Source organism: Zootoca vivipara, chromosome 7 (genome assembly GCF_965207765.1).
Source record: "Zootoca vivipara chromosome 7, rZooViv2.hap1.1, whole genome shotgun sequence".
In the NCBI taxonomy this organism is placed as follows: Eukaryota; Metazoa; Chordata; class Lepidosauria; order Squamata; family Lacertidae; genus Zootoca; species Zootoca vivipara.
Genome location: NC_142590.1, coordinates 8,764,325 through 8,783,702, shown reverse-complemented (window position 1 = coordinate 8,783,702; position 19,378 = coordinate 8,764,325). Strand labels below are relative to the sequence as shown.

The window sequence follows — 19,378 nt, the reverse complement described above, 5'->3', positions numbered from 1 at the left end:
ACAATGGAAGGTGAGAGGCGGGGTTGCAAATTTTGGCCTTGCACAGGGTGCCATTGAAATTTTAAAGCCCAAAGACTGCTGCTGGGTTGTATCCAGTTACTTTCTACTAAGGGAGAGATTATCAGTACACACAAATTCTTGTGGAAGGCAAAAAATGGGTGGCTGGAAACAGAAACTTCTACAGAAGCTCATTGGAGGTTGAAGAATCTTTATGCACATCCAGCTATGCATCCGCTTGAAAGCAAAGAAGTAGGAAACAGTTGAATTTAGCTGCACGCCTAAATAAGAATCTGAGTGCACATCTTATGAAAAGCAATATGTGTATTTGGGTACATATTCCTACCTGCATCTTATTTGCATTGGTGGTTTCCCTAAATGAGACATTGTGTAGAGTTGCTCAGCAGATGTTCAAGGCCATGGGGCAGAAACCCAGACAACGTTCGAAGGAATAAAGGGGCAGGATTCCTACATCCCTGCTGCGGCAGCCTCCTGCACAGCATGCAGTGACTTCTCCGGTCCTAAGGGATCTTCTCGCTCTTTCTCTTGTTGTCCCAGGCATGCAACGAGTTCACCACTCACGTGATGAATCTGCTGCGAGAACAGAGCAGGACCCGGCCCATCTCGCCCAAGGAGATAGAGCGGATGGTCAGCATCATCCATCGCAAGTTCAGTTCCATCCAGATGCAACTCAAACAGAGCACGTGCGAAGCTGTCATGATCCTGCGCTCCCGATTTCTCGATGCACGGTGAGTTTATCCCAGGCATATCAAGAACCACTCACCGAATCACTTCTGTGTGCCTAGAAAGGAAGACTTGTAAACTGGAAGAGAGACTGTTCTCTTCTCCTTTCTTCATCTTCTTCCAGTATGTTGGGGCCACAAATGACTAACATATGTGGGAGCATGAGCTAGTAAACATTTTGTGGGCCAGTAACTTTTGTAGACTGTTCTACCTGTTCCTTCCAGGTAGATTTTCAAGGCTGTTCTCCCTGTTTTTTCCTAAACAAACAAACGAACAAAAGCTACTGTTGAACCATTTAAAGGAAATAGTGGCTTAAGTTTGCTGCGGAAGAATATAGATGATCTACAGGGTTAGTTCTGTACAAACTGAGATCAGACTAAATGTATAACAAATTCAGTTGTCAAAGCTAGAATTGAAAAGCAAAATAAAAATAACACGGTCTGTACAAGTTCAGACTACAGGGGGGAGATGCCCTCTTTGAATGCTCTCCCATGCAAAAGTTCTCTGCAGGTTGAAAATGATCACACCGGGGGGGGGGAGTTATTGGCCAGGCCTCTCACTATTATACTGATTTTTCTACTTCACAGGATTTGTTTGCCCCCCCCCCCTTTACAGAGCAGAGCACAAGCTCGTTTCCCATAGTTTGACCACCTTTCAAGTATGTGGCCAGTGCCACGTGAAATTCTTCCAAATTGCTTCACTGCCTGTTTTCCAATAAACTGGAATTATAAAGGCCACTTGAAAGGGGGTCGATGGAAGGTGCTCTGTTTAAAAGGCAGCGAGTAATGTTTGCAGTGTAACCGACAATGTGCTCCGAACTCCTGCAAAAGATCCAGTCATCTTCCCTAATATATAATTTGGCACAGAGCTAAACAATACACACAAATGAAGTTTCTCACATTTTATTTTTTTATTAAAGAATCTTTGGAGGTGAGCATTGGGAGTGACAGCACAGCAGTTGGGGTGATGGCACTTAGCCCATCTCTTGGGTAGGTCAAAATCACCTTCCACATTTGTCAAGAGCAGTCAGTGGAAGGTAATTTTCATCAGAAAATTGTCACATGAGGAAAGGGTTAAATGATTTGCTACTTTGCCAGTCAGATTTACATCCTCCTAAGGCTGCTGTTACTTTAAGAAGGGGGGTGGGGAGAGATATACATGAATCTGTATGGAACATCCAGTTTGACCGTTTGAGATCTGCGTAACAGGGTGTGAGGACTGATGTGTTCCTGGTGACTGTGGGCACTTCCTTAAATACATTGCTTTTAGGTCATTGAGTACTGAGCATCCGTTTCTTTTTGACCAGGCGGAAAAGAAGAAATTTCAACAAGCAGGCTACAGAAATCCTCAATGAGTATTTCTATTCCCACCTCAGCAACCCATACCCCAGTGAGGAAGCCAAAGAGGAGCTAGCCAAGAAATGTGGCATCACAGTCTCACAGGTAAGAAACCCAGGTGCCTGTTCTATGCTGAGAGCATCCGTCTGTCTGTCTTGTTATCCATCCATTTATGTAATCTGGGAGAGGTGGAAAGAGCCCACACCAAAAAAAGTGTCTGCATAGAAAGGGAGTACCATTGGGAATGAAGAATGAGCAAAGAGGGGGATGAGGGACTGGGGAGCAACAGAATTCTGAGGACATAAGAAAGGAGAAATCGGCTAAGCAAGAAATGTAGAAGTTGTCTAGGGAAGGGATTGTATTTAGGGGGGAAACGACTCTTAAAACTGATGGCTCAGAGGGTAGAGCATGGGACGCTTAATCTCAGGGTCTTGGGTTCGAGCCCCATGTTAGGCAAAAGGTTCCTGCATTGCAGGGGATTGTTCTTTGATTCTGCTGAATTGTGTACAATGATTGTATATGGCAATTGGGCATTCAGGATCATTTTTAGGCCCTTGATTATATTGGTCCAAATAAGAGCACAGCCTGCGTTGCTTGCACTAGAATCATGGGCAACTATTCTGGGCAACCTCACGACGTTTAACTGGAGTTGTTCAATGAGAAAATCCGTAGCAGCGGGGAAAGATCATGAAAGACAACTTGTTGGATGTCTGCTCAGATAGTACCCTCATCACTTGGGTCAACAATGAGGCTTCTTGGCCAGAGCTGCATGTGAACTAAGAGCTCATCCTAGAATGTGCCCAGGATTCATCTGTAGTGCTGACAGTGGTTTCCAAGGCTGACAAAGTTATGTGGAAAGGATTCACTGAAAGCAGAACATCTGAAAACCACCACATCTAAGAAACTTTTGTGAAGACTATATTGCCGCGGATGGACTGGGGAGTGGAATTTCCAGGGTAATTTCCATCTTGTCAAGCAGTGTACATAGTAATTACTCTCCCATTTGCTACTGAACATAACACCTCCTTAATTCTCCTCCTTCTTTGTGCTATTTTCTTTGCTCCCACATAGTTTGAGATTTCTTATTAAGGTGACAAATGAGCTGGGTGCTCCTAGAATGGAAAGCTCAGGTATTGGCCACCAGTTATTGGCTACCCTCAAGGATGGGACTATGAATGATGGAATTACTGCTCCTCACAACCTTCCCAAACTCTCAATGAAGCCTTTCTTGATAAGGAAGTTGCTGAAACAGATTGAAGCTGAGCAGATTTGTGTCATCAAGAACTGCATGAATTTATTACATAGGTTGAAACATAGAATAATAGAATTGTAGAGTTGGAATGTACCCTGAGGGTCATCTCATCCAACCCCCTGCAATGCAGGAATCTCAGCTAAAGCATCCATGGCAGATAACCATCCAACCTCTGTCTAAAAACCTCCAAGGAAGTAGAGTCCACCACCTCTCATGGGAGTCAGTTCCACTGCCAAACACCTCTAACTGTCAGAGAGTTCTTCCTGATGTTTAGTCGGAATCTCCTTTCTTGTAACTTGAAGCTATTGGTTCAGGTCCTAGCTTCTGGAGGTACCCTGTTGATAACAATACCACTCTGACTGATTAGAAAAATCAAAACCAGCAGACCAGAGTCCTTTTAAGCAGAGTTTGGATGGCCATCTGTTATGGGTGCTTTAGTTAAGATTTCTGCATTGCAGGGGGCAGACCAGATGACCCTTAGGGTCCCCTCCAACTCTACCATTCTATGATTCTTTGATTCTGTAATTCTATGGATGATTTTGCTCCCGCATGCTAATGCCTCTCACATTTTTATAATGCTATGGCTTTTGCCATTCAGCCAATGGGCATTCCATGATCCAGGAGGCAACCTGAAATTAAGAAGGTAGCAATGCCTAAGAGCTGTTTCCCAGTATATGCAGTTGGAGATAGTAGCAACCTTCTGCAAATTGCTTCCAACTGGGAAGTCAGGCCATACCAGTCTTTATTGAATTTCATGTAACTTTTTTGTTGACCATTTTTCCAGATCACATATTTTTGATTCAAACTTTTTGTCATTGAAAGTATTAACAATTCCTCCTTCTTGGTTTCACCTGCAGTTTCAAAAGTATACGCTTCCTTCACCCAAATCACTGATGAGATTATTGTGTTTCAGTAGACTCAGAGCAGAGATTATTGTGTTTCAATAGACTCAGCAGAAACTACTCTTGTTTTCTCTTGCCATTTGCATCTTGCAATGTGCATTTTCATCCAGACGCGTTCACCAGATAGAGGTTTTCTATCTGTCTTTTGTTTCTTTCTCATGTGGGCTAGCAAATGCTTAAGTAACGCCAGTTGTCAGGGTTCTCTTGTACTAGCCCATTTGAAATGAACTTCCTGATAGGTTGCACATCTGCATGTTTTTTTATCTGCTAAATAATTTTTTTAAGTAACGAAACTTTACTTAGGTATGAGTTGTTCTTGATTAATTCATATAGACTTTTACACAGCATTCTGTCTCTGACATTTAGATTCATTTATGTTTTAGTAACTTAACCAGATACTAAATTGAATTAATTAGCATTTATGCCTCACTGCTCTTTCAAGTTATCTATTAACTAATTGATGACATTTTGGACCCACACAAACACACATGCTCCTATTGTGTTTCTCTGTGAGGATTGTTCACCCCCCCCCCCAAGTTTTGAGATGTTGCATGCATACTAGTGCTAGATTCCACAACTAGAAGAGCTACTGCTTTCTTTTGGTATGTTAAGGTAGAAACTGCCACAGCATGCAGAAACAACTCTGAACTTTTAGTAGAACTGCTGAGTGATCTTCATAACTCTCTTTTCATATTTCAAATCTGAATCTCCTGTTACTCTAAATTTGTATTCTCAGATTACGGCAACCTTGACTTTGCTAATTTCTTGAGCTGACAAATTGCATCACATTGTGAGCTTGTCCCTTGCCACCTGTCCAATATGGTTTGAGGTTTAGAGGTTCTGCATGCCGACATTTTCTATCGTTGTTTAGTGGCAGATAAGCTCCCAAATGCAAACTATTCCAGTGCTATTCAGCACCAAGGTACAGTGGTACTTCTACTTATGAATAACTCTACTTACGAATGTTTCTACTTACGAATGGAGCTCCGTCCGCCATCTTGGATGCGGTTTAGATAGGATTTTTTTCTACTTACGAATTTGTAGATAGGGTTGCTTCTACTTACGAATTTTTTCTCCCAATGCATTCCTATGGGATTCGACTTACAAATGTGTGTTCGGAATGCATTAAATTCGTAAGTACAGGTACCACTGTACTGATAATGTCATCCATACCTGTCAAAGGGCAGTAGTTGTCAATTACTATATTTATCAGGTCTACTTCATTTCTCACTTTCCCTGTATTGAGAATGCTTTGGTCAAGCCTGAATTGTTGTCCAAGTATACAATACTTCCTCCCATATGACTTCCACTGATGCATAAAATATAGGCTTTCCCATTTTATTTGTCTTGTTTGCTTACTCATAAAACACTTCTATAGCACCTTTTGTTCCGGAAAAGATATTGTGTTAATATCTACAGGACAACCAGTTTTGCAGTTTTACTTTCACAGTTCTAATAAGACTTTGAAGCCAGGGGATTCATGCCGTCCATTGGAACCAGTCAGCAGTCCACCAGCTGTACTGTAAATTCCTGGTGAAAGATACTTTTTTAACCAGAACTTGCCAGAACTCAGTCCCAGCACCTCTCAGGTGGCCACCATTGCCGTTATGAGAGAACAAGGGAGGTGTTCATGGTGAGTTTCGGCACCTCTTTTCCTAGAAAAATAGCACTGGTCACTGGCCTCACTAAACTTTCACAACTGAAAGCCATAACAGTATGCTCATGTGAGATGGGGCTTCAGTTAAGGATGGATAGATGGATCAGCCAATTCTCAGGTCTGTGTCACTTTTGCATGTGTTTAGTTATAAGCCAGCTGTGTTCCATTTCCACATTAAGCTGGGAATTACTTTAAAAAAAAATCCTCATGAAAACGTGCACTTAAATTTGTATTTAAATACAAACTTGTCTGTTCAAAAACATATTTTGTCTCCAAAAGAAATCATTTTGATACTTGTTTTGAGCCAATAACTGCATCACACAATTTTAGAGGCGTGCAAAATCTAAAGGAAAGCTACATCCTCATCTGCACATTGATCCTGGTGGTCTGGATCAGGTCAACTCATATCAAAATTCACGGGAATCATGTTCCTCAAGCGTCTCATGCTGCAGCGTCCCAGAAGTTGGTGGAAGATTATGATCTTCCTTCTAAATCTCGGGGAAAGCATCCCACTGTGATACAATAATGTCACCTGTTTTATAGAAGTTCATTTCCACAGCAGGAAAGATGTTATCAGGCAGATTTTTGACTCTCCAAATAAAGTGTATGCAATGAAACATTTTATGCGTTGATTCTATTTAAATCTTTAAACTGATTTGCCACCCACTTCATTTCAAAAGAACCAGCGTTAGCAATGCCCTTAAATATGTGCCAAAAAGCTTCGCTATTCCCAACTTTATTCATGAATGGAAGCTTTTCTGTATCTTGCTTTCAGGCAGAAGGGAATGGATCTCAACTAAGAAAGCAAACATAGCATTACAGATATAAGTTCATGTCAGGGTCTTTCAGAAACTGCACTGAGCAGGTTAAGCTTATCCATCTAGCATGGGGTGGGTGAAACATCTTGGCCAGAAGGCCACAACACACAGACAGACAGACAGACAGACAGACAGACACACACACACACACACACACACACACACACACAAACACAACCAACAAACAAACACAGCAGTAGCAACTGGTGGGGCAATGGGGCACCACTGCTCTCCCGGCTTCCAAGAACAACACAATCCTGCCACTTACGGGGGGGGGCACGGGGAGCCCGGTGTTGTGTGCAGTGCAGTGAAGTGGAGACAACCTGCCGCTCTTGCTCTTACTCGCTTGTGCAATGCCAAGCTGTAAAAAAAAGAGAAGCTGCTATGATGGACAGCGACGGAAGTTCTAATCTGTAAGCCATCAGTTCCGAGTGAGAAGCAAAAGCTGGCCAGCTATAGAAAGAATAAATGAGGCTGTCATCTGACTACATGCGGAATCCGCACAGATATTTCAAAATCCAGAGCGTTATGCATTCATGTCTCGCATTTCAGGGAAGCTGTCCGTGCAGACATACAGGGGTCAGACCAAGATGGATTCAGTTCCGCCGTCTGCTTCCAGCAGCAGCAAGTTCACATGGCTCTGGGTGCCCGCAAGCATGGCATGAAGGTTTTTGCCCCTATTATCTTGTGTCCAAAGGCAGACAACCTCTGAATAAGGAGGTTTCCTTCATAGGTAGACTGTTCTCCATGAATTTGTCTGTTCCCTTTTAAAAGCTATCTAAGCCCTGTGCTTAGGGGGTTTCAGCTGCTAGCCTTGTTCCAGATTCCACAGATACAGAGTCTCATTTGCAGGCATACACACCAACACCAATAGGCTCTGATTATCCATTTGCAGCGTATGGATTGTGCAATAAGATCCTATGCATGTTGCAGGATACACAGGGTGGGCAGACAGGATCTCCAGCTCTTGGAGGTTTGGGGAAAGGCCCTCAGGTGCAATCCCACCCCAAAATGTTCGTCTGTATGTTTAACAAAAGCCTGCCCAGGGCTTTCTTGCATTGCCACGTGTTGCAGTGAATTCTGTCAAGTGGTGAGAAATACATCTATTTTACCCTGCCTCCTTAGAAAGTAAACGGCAACGATCATCTTCCAATCTTTGAGGATCTTCATACTAAAAGATTTGTCCAAGTTAGCATTTCCGCGATTAGTTTGAAGTAATTTCATTCCAACGTCTTGGCTACATTTTATCTACACAAATTTTAAGCATTGTATATGGCAGGATAATAATGTCAAATTTATAAAAGAATGAATGGGTTAGGGCATTTTTCATATAATAATAATAATAATAATAATAATAATAATAATAATAATAATAATATTTTTTTATTTATACCCCGCCCTCCCCAGTCAAAAACCAGGCTCAGGGCGGCTCACACCAACAAAACCACAATAAAACATAAAAACAATTAATTAAAATACAGATTAAAATACAGTACTGTATTAAAATTTAAAATGCAGCCTCGTTTCAAGTAGTCTATAAATCCAGGCCATGAGGGAGGAAAACACAGGGGCCAGGCTAAGTCCAACCCAAAGACCAGGCGGAAGAGCTCTCTCTTGCAGGCCCTGCGGAAAGATGACAAATCCCGCAGGGCCCTGGTCTCCTGGGAAAGAGCGTTCCACCAAGTTGGGGCCAATACTGAAAAGGCCCTGGCTCTAGTAGAGGCCAATCTAGCCACCTTATGGCTCGGGATCTCCAGAGTATTGTTGTTTGTGGACAATATACAGTATTCGTATACTGGGGGAGTTGTATCTCTACAAATGTTTGTGCCTTTTTGTTTTTCTTCTATTTTACTTCGTATCACTTTATTTCTTTATAACTGAAAACTTTTCAATAAAAAAAAGAGCACTGTATATGACAGTTTCGTTTACGGATGTTTATGCATTGTAGCAACTGCAAGGGACCTGTGCATGGATAGGGACGCAAAGTTTTACAGCAGTTTCAGAGTGTTGGCGTACCTTGTTTGTTCTCCTCTGTTTGTAGTAACAATTAGTTAACTTCTTAAGGTGTGGGGCCGATCTATGGAGGAACTGATGCCTTGGCACAGAAGATGCACCGGATGCCTCTCTTCGTCTCTTCTATGATTCAGAGATTCCATAAATCACATCAGGAAAATCTGGCTTTTAATTTTAAATGGAAATGTATGGAAGCACAGTTTTAGCGTGTGGCCCAAGGCCTAGCCTCTCACTCCAGAAAACATAAACAAAAATCCACAGTGTGTGCTGTATATAATCACAAAATCATATAGTTTTATGGGTCTGTCTTGTAAATTCAGAGAGAGATTTATTCTAAACTATTAATCAGCATACTTAGAAAGCATTCCCATTCTTTCCTCCCTTTCCCCTGGCTTCCCACCCTGGTCATATATTTGACTTCTTATTAACAGGCTTTTTTTTTCTCTCCCTCTCTCTCTTTTTCAAACTTGCTCTAGGTATCAAACTGGTTTGGAAATAAGCGAATCCGGTACAAGAAGAACATAGGTAAATTTCAAGAGGAAGCCAATATTTATGCTGCCAAAACGGCTGTCACTGCTACAAATGTGTCAGCCCATGGAAGCCAAGCTAACTCACCCTCAACTCCCAATTCAGCTGGTTAGTTTTTTTTTCTTTTGGGTTGTTATTGTTCTTTTCTTTCCGTGGGGTTTTATTTCCTTTTAGTATCAATGTGTGTTTCTCGTTTGCTTTTTAATTTGGTTTCCTCTTTGGTTCGTTCACTTTTGGGGCAATGTATTCATTTAGGATATTTTGTTCCTGTCTGTTTTTTCTGTTTCTGAAGACAATGTAGTCATGCTGTGTAATTAAAAGTAATGTGTTGGGGAATTTTTGCACGGAGAACGTTTTGCCTGAGTTGCTGGTTCTCTCAGGAGAAAGGTCGTCCATGCACATTTGTATGTTTCAACGGGGGGAGAGACGTTTATCACTGGGTGACCCTGATAAATAACCCAACACATTCAGGGGCCACAATCCACCAGGAAGTTCTCCTGTACAAGCCAAATTGAAATGAATGGGAGCTGCACTAGCACACAATGTTTCCATGGGACCTTTGCTCAGAGCATCACCCAGTCATGTTATTTTGTGTCTGTATTGTGTGAACGTTTCTCTCTGGATTATTGCTTGCTTATTCCCATTACCTGTAGCTCACCTGTTTTGTGTAATTTCATTTTTCTTTGGTATCAGAATGGCTAGAGGGCTTTTTACTCCATGAAAATTCAAACATGGCTTGTCCCTCCACCTTTCCAGGATGTGATCTTGTGTTTTGTGTGTGTGTGTGTGTGTGTGTGTGTGTGTGTGTGTGTGTATTAGTTATGCAAGGGACAAATTCATTTTAGGTGCCTTGAGTACTATTGCGGAGAAAGGCAGAGTGGAAATTTGGGGAATAAATTAGCCCAATAAATAGTTTATTTGATCTTGCTTTTTGAGATGAAAGTAGTAAAGAACTTGGATCAGGCTTGCTGTTTCATGTTTGCGTCGTGTTAGACAATTGTTTATGACAAATTGTTTATTGTAAAATGGATTATAATTTCCTGGGCCTTAGAAAACTCAGGACAATATTTTTGGGAAAAGGTCAGCTTAAGGACCAGTTTGCGAACAAATGTGTACTGTATGGCTTTTTGTTTTAAAAGAGGGAAATGCCAAATACATTGGGTTGATACACTTTTTCTACGTTATGAAATTATATGGGGTACAAATAAATATGAGACATTTACGTAAAGCTGCCAACAAGCTGTGCCCAAGACAGTGTAATTTGGACGTCTTCCAAGAGAGCCTAGATACTGTTGGAAAACATGCTATGTCTCCTGGTCTGAATTTTTTAAACTCTGAAATAATAAAGCATTAAAGTAGAGTATCTTTCTTCCAGAGGAGTATGTGCCCAAGGTGAGCCTTTGTTCTGCATCACTTCAGTCTTTATTCTAGTCCACAGTTGAGGTCAGTGTGACCAAGGGGCTACTAAAGCAATGGGAATTAGAGCTCTCTGATCTGGAACCTCCTACCCAAGTTGCTTTGGCAATGGGAGAAGCATCTTAGATAGTAATCCATAGCTGAGCAGCACCGGCAGAGCTGCCATTGTGCTTTGGTCTTCTTTTGGGGGCGGGAGGGCCCTTTTCAGAACCATGAACCAGAATGGACCCCATTGTCTGAAGAGCTCATGGTGCCATTTCTGTGCAGTGGGGAAGAGGCTAAAATCCCTGGTAACACCATTCATCGTGCCTGGAGATGGGTCTTTCCTCTCCTCCATCTCCTCTGCTTGAGGCTTGTTTAGTAGCGCTGGCTCTCCAGTTGACATGGGCCAAAGGCCTTGTTCCACAGGTAGGCCCTCCTCACTCAAAAGAGGGAGCGATGGACAGCGTGACTTTGTGCGTGAAGCAGGTTGTCCTGGCAGCTGCAGCCACAGGCTGAAGCCATTGCTGGTGGTGACCTTGCCCCCATTAAGGCAAAGTGGAGGAGTACCAGAAATCAAATCTCACAAGTAACACTATGCAGGTCACCCATCACAAATCACAATCTGTTTCTCACTACTTTTGAAAAAACTGAGATGGTGTGTTTTGCCTTATTGGTTTATCATTTACTGTCTTGCTCAAGGCCTGTGATTTACAAGAAGCAGCTTGGTAATGTAGGTGTTATACAAGAGAACTGAGCTTTGCTCCCTGGCCTGTGAACAACAGCCATTAAAAAACCCCCCAAAAAACCCCTCTAGACTTGCCCTTTTGCAGTGGCAAGGAGCCAAATCTGTAGTAAACTTCCACAAGACAACATTTCGTGTTGGTTTCCCAGTGGGATGGTCCCCCAAGACCTCCTTGTAATAGGAGGAGTGGCTTGCTGGATAAGAGAAGTAATTTTGCCTGGCCGAATTTCATAATAGCCCAGAATGGCAGAAACATTTAGGGCTGCTTCACATGTTACATTTTTAATATATACCTGACACATTTTAACTGTTCGAGGAAAAACAAAAGTACAGTACAGTATGAATGCAGAAACACACGTTTGCTGAGATATGTATCTTGCGGGGTTCTCTTGTCAGAGAGCCCAAAATGGCTTTGTCCCCTTGTTTGAAGTGTGCATTTGGAAACAGAGCTGGAGTTGTCGCTGTGTTGTGTGTGAAATGACACCCCAAGGAGTGAAAGGAAGGCAGGGGACAATAAGGGGTGTGCAGAAGTGTTTTAGGAAAGATAATAAGAAATGGACATTGTGTTTGGAAGCCGAGCCTAACAGTAGAGGCTTGTATTGGGGCTATGCAGATGGGTGTTCACCAACTCACAGGTTCAGATCAGAAGAATCTTTATTTGCACCAGCCACTAGTCATAGCAATAAAATGAAATAAAATGTACTGAAGTCAGGGGTAAAAACTTAACTATACAAAATACATTTTGGAGGTTTACATCTATAATCAAATAATAGATCTTATTCTAATTGCCCCCGCTAAAAACTTTGCAGTTTTTGCTGTCACCTGATTATTATTCTTAGTATTATTCTTAGTATTCTTAATTCTTAGTATTATTATTAATTATTGAATTTATATACCCTGAGGTCCTGATCATCTTGATCTGATAAAAGAAAGGACACAGTAGCAATGGTTGAGCAACCCGACATGGACAATAGCAGAGGGGTAATAACCTCACTCCTCAAATTTTTATAAAGATTGCAAGCCAGAAGCACATGAGCCACTGACTCAATAATGCCATCTCCACAGGGACAGAACCGTTTTTCCAGTGCAATCTTTTGAAATTGATCCTCAAGTACAGCTGAAGGCAGTAGTATGTTCAATCTTGTGAAAGTGAGAGTGCGTCCGTACTTTGGAATTGTTAAATTTTGCAAATAGGGTGTCAAAACGACTAGGTGGAAAATAATTATTCCCCACAAATATCCCAGAGATGCATTTTAAGTAAAAGGACACATTCTACCCAAACCATCCGTGGACCGGATTTAGAAGGCGATTGGGCCGGATCTGGCCCCCGGGCCTTAGTTTGCCTACCCATGCTCTACTTCCTCGGGAGTTATGCTGCTTCACAACATGGACTGAGCCTCTTAGCCGACTGCTCTCTCCCCTTACCCATACAGTGGTACCTCTACTTACGAATAACTCTACTTACGAATGTTTCTACTTACGAATGGAGCTCCGTCCGCCATCTTGGATGCAGTTTAGATAGGATTTTTTCTATTTACGAATTTTTAGATAGGGTTGCTTCTACTTACGATTTTTTTTTCTCCCAATGCATTCCTATGGGATTCGACTTACAATTTTTTTCGACTTACAAATGTGCATTTGGAACGCATTAAATTCGTAAGTTCCTGCCAACCTAGCAGTTCGAAAGCACGTCAAAATGCAAGTAGATAAATAGGAACCGCTACAGCGGGAAGGTAAACGGCGTTTCCATGTGCTGCTCTGGTTCACCAGAAGTGGCTTTGTCATGCTGGCCACATGACCTGGAAGCTATACGCCGGCTCCCTCGGCCAATAATGCGAGATGAGCGCGCAACCCCAGAGTCGGTCACGACTGGACCTAATGGTCAGGGGTCCCTTTACCCTTTACCTTTAAATTCGTAAGTAGAGGTACCACTGTATCTACTTTCCTACCAGTTGGGTCCATGTAAGTCAACCCTTGCTGATCTGGCCAGAGTCCCTTCCTTTCAACTGCTGTAATGCACCATTTTCTTTTCCCTCTGCACAGTGCAGATTCTTCTTTCCTCGTTTCCACAAAAAAACGCCTCTTTGTCTCTCCATCTCTGACACCACCTCAGACTTTCATCCTGCTGCTGTGAATCTCCTCTGATCTTCTCCTTCTCCCCTGTGGTGTAAATCAATCACTCTTGGCAAACTGCTGCTTTCTCTTCATGCAGGTGCAGTTAAGACAGCATCTTCTGTCTAGGCCTGAAAACAAATAATTGTTAATTTCTCAGTAATTTAAGCAAGAGTTAGCTAGACAGAACTAGGTCTCTCCCTTCAACTTGCTCTAAATTTAACTAGATTTGTATTAATCACATGAAATTGGTGGGGGGGGGTCCTCTTTTCTTCCTATAAACAGTTTTTGGTTGTTGTTTTTAACTTCCACAACATTTCCTTTAAGGAGCTTACAGTTACCACCAATGTGAATTATTGTAAAAGAGGGCACCGCACATGCAATGGGGATATAAATGTTTCCATATTGGTTAAAAAAAATCATCAGAACATTTCCTTTCTATTTGATCCCTTTGTTATAAAAGTCCACATTCTAAAACATGAGAAGAATTAAACATTGAATTTCGTTTTCAATAAAATCCAAAGATCGGTGTGATTCAGAAGATCAGAAGCGAAGGAACGTTTGTAAATAAAGATGGAAGTCAGGCCCTCTGACCTGTAAATGCTGGTCCCTGTTCCCAGATAAATCAGGGGTGGGCTTTAGTGACTCATTGGATAAGAGAAAATCACTTTGCACAAGTTCAAAATGATGCTTTATTGAGATCTCCCTCAAACAAACCACTGGTACTCAGGCGGGTATTGTGGAAAAGTTCACAAGCCAAGCAACTGAAAGTCAGAATGGAATTGTTTACGTTACGGGCCTCTTCATGGTGATATCATTGGCTATGCCAACAGAATACTTCTGGAGCAAATGAGATACTCTTGCTTCTGGCTCCAGAGAGGGAAACAGGGAGACAGTTCAGAGACAACAGCTCACAAGCCAGTCAGGAAACTTTAGCTTGTGTTTGACCATTTCAGCATGGCAAAACATGCTTTTTCTTCATTCCACTTCTCCTACACGTTGCTCAAAAATGTAAGTAATGGAAAAATAATAATGTCAAACTCAGCTGAAGGGGAAATGGAATATTGTTGGGAGGAATATATTTCTGCTTTCAAAGCTCAGTTGAATAAACTATCATCCCAAAATTCTGGAGATGCTGTTCATTGAGGGCAGTGTGTGTCTTTGTTTTGACGTCATTCCTTTTCCCACACCATTGTATTATCCCTTGGAGACCAACCTGGTGAATCGTGCCATCTGCATCAATATCAACAAATATTCTGTAAATGGCATCTATCAATACCATTGTTGCTTTGAATGTAATTTTGTGACTCTTCCCTGCCGATTCAACACCTGTCAAGTAAATGCCATTTCTACTTATTTGGAGGAATATTTTAAAAAGATAGTGCGGGGTAAAATACCTACACTGTTCAAGCAAACTAACTTAAAAAGCAACCTGTGTTGTCTGCAGAAAAGGGATGAACACAGGCTTCCTAGGGCCTCTTCATGGTGATATCATTGGCTTGCTGCACGACCTTGAAAATCCAGATCATTTATTGAGGCCATCTGTTAAGGAGAGAAAACCATACTTTTCTCCAAATCCCATGGCATTCCTGTGAGACTTAAATAATTACAGTAGGCACATGTTGTATGCTCAGAAGGCGGGTGTCACAGAAAGGAAAATATTGGTATAATCACGGCATTTTTTGCTTCCCAAAAAGTTGGTACTCTTAGTGCTGCAGAGTAATGGGAGTTCTTGAAAAATAATCAGAACCATTTCCAGTAGTTTATCTATTGTTAAAGTGTGATTAGATAGATAGATAGATAGATTTATTCCCTGCCCTTTTAGTGACTTTGCGCCATGCAGAGCAGCTTACAGCAATTTAGAATCACAATATCATAAAATACAATAAAAACGCCGCATTAAGAATTCATTAAAATACAACAGAGGTAAAGATCACAGCCAAAACATGACCTTTACAGCAGATACTTAGCAGGTAAAAGCATTCTGATGGAATTAAAATGTTTTTCCCAGCCAGTGGAAAACAGCCAGAGAGGGGGTCACCTATGCTTCATACGACAAAGTGCTTCATGATATTGGTGCAGTCACTGAGAAGGCCCTATCTGTTGCTCTCATCAAACAGTTCTCCATCCTAAGTAGAACACAGAAAAGTCCTTCTGATCTTACGGAGTAGGCAGGATGGTATGTAAGGAGGCAATCCTTCAGTTGCAGGGGTTTTTCCAAAGCCTGATGAAGTCAATGGGGATCTTTCCACCATACGCTAAAGGAGACTTTGAAGAACTTCTTAGCCCTTGCTAATTATTGTTACATTTTAGAATCTCTCCTTCAAGATGCATTTACATAGGAGCAAAAAAAAAAGACTTCATGGGCAGGGAAGATGTTTGCAGGGGAACTCACCGTTGGACTGTTTCTTGACTTCTGATGCTTGTACTCTTCAGATAACTGCACCCTCCTCCCATTTGTCTAGAGTTTCGCACAGATGTTGGAAACCTCTGGCCCTCCAGATGTTGGTGAACTGCAGTTCCCATCATCCCTTGTCATTGGCCATGCTTGGTGGCACAGATGGGAGTTTTAGCAACATCTGGAGGACCAAAGGTTTTCCACACCTGGTTTGACCAAAAGATTCGAAAAGAGAAAGTATCATTCAAAGGTTCACAGAGCTTTTATCTGTATTTCACTGTTGGGCAGCTGCAAAAAAACCAAGCAAACCAACCAACCCTAGACATAGTAGTTCTATATCTTCCATGTTGGAAATATTGAACTACTTGGCATTGCAAAAGTGCAATGGAATTGACCTGGGCCCCTGAAGTCTCTCCCTTCAAGCCTAATGTCATGCTTAAAACTAAACCTTGCACGTTCAGCTTTCTCATTCTTAACATCAATTGCACGAGAGTTTCAAAATAATCCTTTCCTTCCAGTCTATCTCATGCAGTTAGGTTGCTGTGTCATAAAGTTTTTTGTTTTTGTTTTTTTGCAGGAGACGGGGGGGGGGACAGAAAGGGAGTTATGTCTGGAATTACATTTTTTCAACCCTGTGTGTGGTTGAGATTATTGAGATAACGTGATCTAGCAAGTTCCATATTTTGCCACGAGACAAAGACAACATGGAGGAGATCAAGAGAGCCTTACCACATTCCTGTGGCCCATTTTTCCTTTGCCCCAAATTTGGCACATTATGTGCTCCTCTAGATGTGTGGGGTGTGAAGGACTAGTGGAAATCTGTGGCCTTAGTTTCTATTCTACATTTTGCTCTCCTGCCAAATTGGCCAAGATAGATTCATTGCGGGCCGCGACTGGAACCCCTCACGAAACTGGCGGTGCCTTAGCATGGCATGCTCCACAAACATTTTCTATTCATCTATATTTATGGGAGCCATCTTCTAAAAACAAGATGAGACTGCTGTCCAGGCACCACAGCTGAAAACATTAAAGCTTGCTAAGACATTAGTATGCTGTCCACAGCAACAAAGCAACCTCCCACCCACAAAACGGGAGCTATGTGCCACACCCTCCCATCAGGAAGCACTGAATTCTGAAGGACTCATTTCTGTTGAGAAGTTGGTTGGAGGGCAAGCTTTTTTGAGATGTGATATTTATAGCTCTTACAGTGCATCCTCTCTCTCTCTCTCTTTTAATTTTTTTATATTTTTATTTTTTGCTTGCTCTGTCCTTCGTGCTACTAACCTGTTTTGTCTCCTGTTTTGGGGTTGCTTTGCATGTCATTTCCTTCTTCTTGGCTGACAGGCGTGCGGTTGATCCTCTTTCCTTTCTATGATTCAGGTGCCTCACTCTTTCCTTTCCAGGTTCTTCCAGTTCTTTTAACATGTCAAACTCTGGAGATTTATTCATGAGCGTGCAGTCACTCAATGGGGATTCTTACCAAGGGGCCCAGGTTGGAGCCAACGTGCAGTCACAGGTAGGGATCCATCGGGTGTACTGCCAGTGAATGCATCAATATCAGAATGAAAAGCCTTTGATCCTTATTGGCGTTCCCCATTCCTGTCCCAAGAGAGGAATCGAAACTCCGTAACCAACCTAAACCAGTCCAAACAAAAAACCCCAAACCAAACAATTTTATTTATTTTTTACCAAAAAAATGGTCTTTGGGGATGTTGCCCACGCTTTGTGAATGCATTTGGCTCTGGCTTCTTAGTTACACAGTAAGAAGAAATCGATATTTGAAAGGAAAGAGTATTACGCAAGATGCAACTTGCTTAGTGGATTTTCTAGGAGAAATGACCAGATATTTGTACCTCGGGCTTATTTTTCAAGATGTGTCCATATTGTCATATTCTGCTTGGTTTAATGACAAGAGAGTGGTGCTGAACTACAGAAGTTTCCCTTTCCCCCCATTTCCGTGTCAAACTACATTTAGCCACCCTATCCTAGAAGCCAGTTTGACAGGGAAGAGGGCAGGAAATAATCACTGGGGTGTAAGCCACTTCTTCCTGATGCAATGGTTGCAACAGCTTCTTAGGTATTTTGCTTACCCCTTCGGGAGTCTCCCTTTACCCTTAGATAATGGTGCCAACCATTCAAACATTTCCATCACTCATGTCAAGGTGCATTAAAAGCAAAGCTAGGTTGCATTGCTACCCTGAATGCAGAAAAGAAGGCATGCTAGATGACAGACGGCCTCGCGCGGTCAAGAAGGATGAATGGTCTCGAGAGGCAAGGCGTGAACCTTCGCAACGCTCATTTGTATTAAGTCAACTCTCTTCAGTTGCAAGTGGCACTGAGAAACCTTGGGTTGAATAACTGGTGTGGATAGCAGGGGTGACAGATTTGGATGGAGTAGATTTCTTGCCCCCATATAGGAATTGCTAACTCAACCAAGGACCTCCAACCAACTTGCCTCCTTGTATATTTCTCTCCCCACCATTTGCTGCACTACTGAGACTCCAGCATGGGCGGCTGCTGCCACTGTTGCTATCAGGGATTATAGTGGGTTGGCAGGAGGGAGGGAGGCCTCTTCACTTATTGCTGCTTGGAGTGAACACTGGAAGAATCTTGATTATAGTCCTATCGTCCTATTTTAGTCACCCCCAAAATTAGTCTTGCCTTTTAATATCTGTGTTCCTAATTCTCTCTTTGTTGTTGTTGGTCTGTTTAGGTGGATACCCTTCGCCATGTTATCAGCCAGACAGGAGGATACAGTGACGGACTCGCAGCGAGTCAGATGTATAGTCCGCAGGGCATCAGTGTAAGAAAAATAGGCTTCCTTTTTTTCTTTTTTTCTTTTCCCCCTTTCTTGTTGGTTCTCTCTTTCCCAATTATTTCAAAGCCATAGGGCTCAGAATGCCACTTAGTAGGACTTGTCTTAGCTTTACGGTCACCTAGTTTATTGCTTCTGTATCGGTCATGCCAACGGCAGAGTTCTCTCTGCGAAAAAAGTGGCGATGGGGCAGGCCTTGTGCAGGCAGCTGGCGTCTAGGACTGTCAGACGCAATCAATATTCACATGGCACCTGCGGCCACTTGCGTTCTGCTGAGAGAGCTGCTAAACAGGTGACACCTAGTGAGTGCAGTGGCAGGAGGGGACCCAGACATCTCCAACGAGAAGGCCAAGGGCTGGAGTCCATTGCAGCTGAATGTACCATCTATCATAGTGGGTGGACCCTCTCCCCATTCTAAAGGCCAAAAATGGATTATTAACAGATTGGTGATAATGACGGCGATGATGATGGCGATACTAATACAAAAATTAGAGTAAGAAAAACCGAGGGGAGGGGTGGAGAGAGGGGGTGGAGAGGAGAGGAACATCTTCTACTTGTTCTGGGTTGTGCTGGCGGCTCCTCACTAGCATGAAAATTCATAGCGACAAGCTGTGTCGTACAGAGTGAAATCGATCAGACAGACACAAGGAGAACCGAGTGTAGAT

At 42.4% G+C, this 19,378-nt stretch overlaps 1 protein-coding gene across 4 annotated transcripts in view; it reads left to right on the top strand.

Moving 5' to 3' along the window:
* The window catches only part of PBX1 (PBX homeobox 1), a 220,000-nt gene that overhangs the window by 174,105 nt on the left and 26,517 nt on the right, over positions 1-19,378 (top strand). For 2 of the 4 annotated variants that reach the window (XM_035122691.3, XM_088674866.1), the window contains exons 4-8: positions 556-746; positions 2,048-2,183; positions 9,197-9,356; positions 17,302-17,414; positions 18,612-18,701. In XM_035122691.3, coding sequence (XP_034978582.1) covers positions 556-746; positions 2,048-2,183; positions 9,197-9,356; positions 17,302-17,414; positions 18,612-18,701 — 690 coding nt within the window. The remainder of the gene's footprint in view (positions 1-555; positions 747-2,047; positions 2,184-9,196; positions 9,357-17,301; positions 17,415-18,611; positions 18,702-19,378) is intronic. The other 2 variants (XM_060276637.2, XM_035122694.3) reach the window with 2 other exon arrangements.